Raw genomic sequence first — 3,822 nt, 5'->3', positions numbered from 1 at the left:
TTGCATTTCCAGAACAGAGCAGAGCAATCGCTGTCCGCACCGCACGCACAAACCCCCTCCCAACACGCTGAGTTCCCAGGCACACCAGGGGAAGGGTTTGGGGACAGGCAGGGAAAAAAATACCGGCGATGAGCCCGGCAACCCCTTTCTCCACCTCCCTTCCTCCCCGGGGACAGGCAGCCTGACAGCAGGAGAGGCTTGGGAAGGCGCAGGGTACGATCCCCCATCCTGGGAATGAGCCACGCGCCTGCTTTTTCCCAGGCACAGCCCCTCCGGCGCTTGCACAAGGGAAACAGTCACTGAAAGGCTGTGGGAGAGAAAACCACGAGCAGGATGGTTCAAAAGCAAGGGGGGTGGGATGGGGACCTCATCAAGGTCCTCAGGGGTCAGCTGGTGCCATGGGCTCTGGGACACTTGGACATGGTGATGCACATATGGGAACTGCTGGTGGCTCCCTGGTGGAGAAACCTCCATGTTGCCAGCTTGCAGCTGCTCCAGGGTTCCTGGAGAGAACCCTGATGAGCGTTAATCAGGATTAAGGATCCCAGGGTAGGAGGAGGTGACACTGAGCTAGGTGGCCAGGCAGAAGCAGCATGTCCTCCCTGCTCACTGACAGCCCAGCCAGCTCCCGCTGAAGGAGCTGGGGATGATGCCGCCTGGAGCAGTGGCAAGATCACTTTGTGTTTTCCAGCGTTGGAGGATGGAAGGAGAAAGCAGGAGGCACCTAAAAATCTGGTATAGCAAAGAGCAGACTTTGCTCCACAGCCTGTCCCACCACAGAGCCAAGAGCTGTATAGCAGGGAGCAGAGAAAGGCACTACAGTTCTCAGCTGCACCAGCCACGTATGGCAGGACACCCAGATCCTGAGGTTGGGAGGAGAGCAAGGAATCCACCGTACTTATGGAAGCACACACCATCTCCATGGGCACCCAGGAAGGGGGCTCATCCCAGCTGGAGAGAAGCAACACCCAGGCTGTATCTCACAGTGAGTCCGTTCGCTTTCGGGCAAACACAGCTGACATGGTCTTGACGATGCCACGGATCCTCGTACCCTTTTTCAGTGCCAGTTTGGTGTCAGGGATGCGCTCGGCCAGTCCGTGGAAGACCATGAGGGCCCCATGATAAGCTTCAGCTGCTGAGACCTCATAGAAACCACAGTCTAAAGAGAGGGCCAGGAGCCGTCCCTCCTCGCTGGACACCACTCGTTGGTGGTGCAGGTCACGTTTGTTGCCCACAATGATGATGGGCACCTTCTCCTGGCTCTGCCCCTCCTTGGCTGCCTTGATGAACTGGATTTTGAGGGGCAAGATGTTGAAGCTGGCACGGTCACAGATGCTGTAGACCAGGACAAAGCTGTCTGCCCACTGGATTCGCTTCTCCTCTGAGGAGCCCTCCTCTGCCTGCTCCTGGGGAAAGAGAAAAGGAAGGTTTTTTACCTGGCTCCCTCTCTCCATGCCTGCTAGCACAGGGCACGGCGATCCTGTGGTGGGGTGGCTAGAGAGCAGCAGTAGAAGGGCAGAGAGAAAGAGGGGTACCGAGGAAAGCAGAGCAGGACCTGGCAGATCTCACCAAGGGGACATGATTTAGGCTTCAGCATCACTGTCCTCGACTCATCACCCAGCTGGTAAGCACTGCAGGCTGTAGGTGATAACAGCGTGGGGACCTCAGAGTGGCACTTCCACTTTGTCAGCACAGTCCTGTGCTCAGTCCAGGCTGATAACATCAGCACTTCAGCCCCAACATCCCCAGTCAGAGGACCACGGGCTATGGTGACTATTGCTACCCTGCCAGCAATGCTGCTGCCCTGTGCTCTGCAGGCAAGAAGGGTTTAGTTGCCTACAAACCCCCTGAGACGTGAGTTGTGCCTGTGCCTATGGTTCCACGCTACGTAACTTTTAGTAGAGGGTTTTTTTTCTCCACAGGGTGAAAACAGACAATGGGAGACGAGCCCTCTCACCTGGGAATTGGGGACATCCCAGATGTGGAAGAGAATCTCTCGGCCGTCCACAGTCAGGTTGTGGCTGTAGATGAATTCTGCCAAAAAAAATGAGAACACAAATTGTCATCTTCACGGACCCAAAAGATAACTCCCATAACCCAGGTCTTCTCCTCCTGAGGACAAACCTGTCACATCCACCCTGGGAGACAAGGCAAAGTCTGGGGGGTCTTTTCACATAGCAACAACCATGCAAAGCATGGTGGCCTTCAGGGCTGTGACCACCCCAGCATGCAGTCCAGGCACACTGGTGCCACCAGCTGCTACCCAAAACCTTTTGCACCCAGAGAAGCAGTTCCAGAGCAAAGAGATAGGTCACTGATCAAATACAACCATCAAGCTCCCCAGGAGCAGGCAAAGGCTCTGGAGGAAGGCAGGAGAGGATGGGAAGCAATGAATCTCGTGGGCAGAAGCAGGCTCACCTCCTGACCCCAGTCCCCAACAGGAACCAGCCTGGCCCTGGCCTGGCACTCACCCATGTCTCCGTACTCCCCGATAAAGCGCCGGGTGAGGAAACGCACAGTCAGAGCTGCAGAGGGGAGAACGAGAATCATCAAAATAACCTTAAACCTGAAGGATTTCCCTTTTTAAACCTGAGCAGAGTCAGGCACCGTCCCCCTGTAAACTCCCACTAGCAGGAACAACCTCCATTTTCCTCCCAACCCTCGGCAGATCTGCGAGCAGAGCAGAGGCACAGCACAAACCAGAGCATCAGCAAACCACAGCTCAGCAGAAAATACCTTCTCCTGTTGCTCGCCCGCTGCCTGCAAGGCTGAGCTCAGCTTCCCCACCTCAAACCACCACCACACCAGAATCCCACACCTCACCAAGCTGGTGACATGGGCTCAGCCCCATCTCACCAGTTTGCTCCACAGGGTTCCTCTCTGCAGCATGTCCTCCAAATACTGCTGCAGTTTTCAGCCTTTTTTCCTGGGGAGAATCGGGTCTCCCTGCCTGGGAACCCCCTGCTCCCAGCCCACAGGCAGTTCTTACCCGATTTCCCCACCTTGTCCGCTCCCATAACAAGGACATTCACTTCCATCTTCAGGGTGGTGGGGCCAGGAAGCTCCATGAGGGCAGGGTGGTCAGGGGTGAAGCTGGCACTCCGGCGCAGCGGGAGCCGGAGCCCCATGCTGAGCGTGGCTGTACCTCTCCAGCGGTCCCAGCGGCGTCTGCGACTCCTCTGCGCGCAGCCGAGGAGCCAGCGCTTCCCACGGCACCCAGGGGACCCGCAAGGGCCACCCCCCTCCCCACAGAGGCGGTGCAGCGAGAGCTGCAGGCGGACAGATGAAAAACTTCATCGCTCAGATTGTCCCAAAGGCAGGTCAGTGCCCAGAGCGGGACCTGCCAGCCCCCAGCATGACAGAGGACCGGGAAGCAGAGGCTGTCTGCACTGGCTGCTCCACAAACTGCATCCCAGGAGGCTGCCCACGCCTGCACCTCAAGCACGTTGTCCCTTGGCAGGGCCACGTAACCCCTTGTCCCTTCCCCACAGTGATCATAGGAATGCCTGCGAGGGGTGGCAGAGCACCTCACAAGTGGTGGAGTGTCTCCTGAGGGATGGAACCCTCACAGGGTGGTGGAGCATCTCCTGAGTGGTGGAGCATTGTCTGACAAGTGATGGAGCACCTCGTGAGTGACAGAGCACTGACGAGTGATGGAGCATTGTCTCACAAGTGATAAAGCATCTCACAAGAAATGGAGCTTCTATGAGTGAAGGAGTGTCTGACGAGTGGTGGAGCACCTCACGAGTGACAGAACATCTCATGAGTGGTGGAGCATCTCACGAGTGACAACATCGCACGAGTGACAGGACATCTCACAAG

The 3,822-nt window shown here is 56.9% G+C and overlaps 1 protein-coding gene across 1 annotated transcript; it reads right to left on the bottom strand.

Moving 5' to 3' along the window:
* Positions 1–980: 980 nt before the first annotated feature.
* On the bottom strand, positions 981–3,128 carry LOC104531100 (ras-related and estrogen-regulated growth inhibitor-like protein). Its single transcript, XM_010175888.1, has 4 exons — positions 2,990–3,128; positions 2,472–2,525; positions 1,958–2,034; positions 981–1,406 (listed from the first exon to the last, which is right to left on the bottom strand). Exons 1-4 carry the CDS (start codon positions 3,126–3,128, stop codon positions 981–983), a joined length of 696 nt encoding a protein of 231 aa, XP_010174190.1.
* Positions 3,129–3,822: the final 694 nt, after the last annotated feature.

This window comes from Antrostomus carolinensis, unplaced genomic scaffold (genome assembly GCF_000700745.2).
Source record: "Antrostomus carolinensis isolate BGI_N321 unplaced genomic scaffold, ASM70074v2 scaffold23419, whole genome shotgun sequence".
NCBI classification, from domain to species: Eukaryota; Metazoa; Chordata; class Aves; order Caprimulgiformes; family Caprimulgidae; genus Antrostomus; species Antrostomus carolinensis.
The sequence above is the reverse complement of the archived record's forward strand: the minus strand, read 5'-3'. Positions and strand labels throughout refer to the sequence as shown.

Excerpts from the sequence above, each read along its gene's own strand:
- LOC104531100 (XM_010175888.1), bottom strand. The coding sequence starts at position 3,128 with ATGGGGCTCCGGCTCCCGCTGCGCCGGAGTGCCAGCTTCACCCCTGAC. Across the intron at positions 2,526-2,989 it reads GGACAAGGTGGGGAAATCGG|CTCTGACTGTGCGTTTCCTC; the intron begins GTAAGAACTGCC and ends TCCCCTCTGCAG. Across the intron at positions 2,035-2,471 it reads CGGGGAGTACGGAGACATGG|AATTCATCTACAGCCACAAC; the intron begins GTGAGTGCCAGG and ends TTTTTTTGGCAG.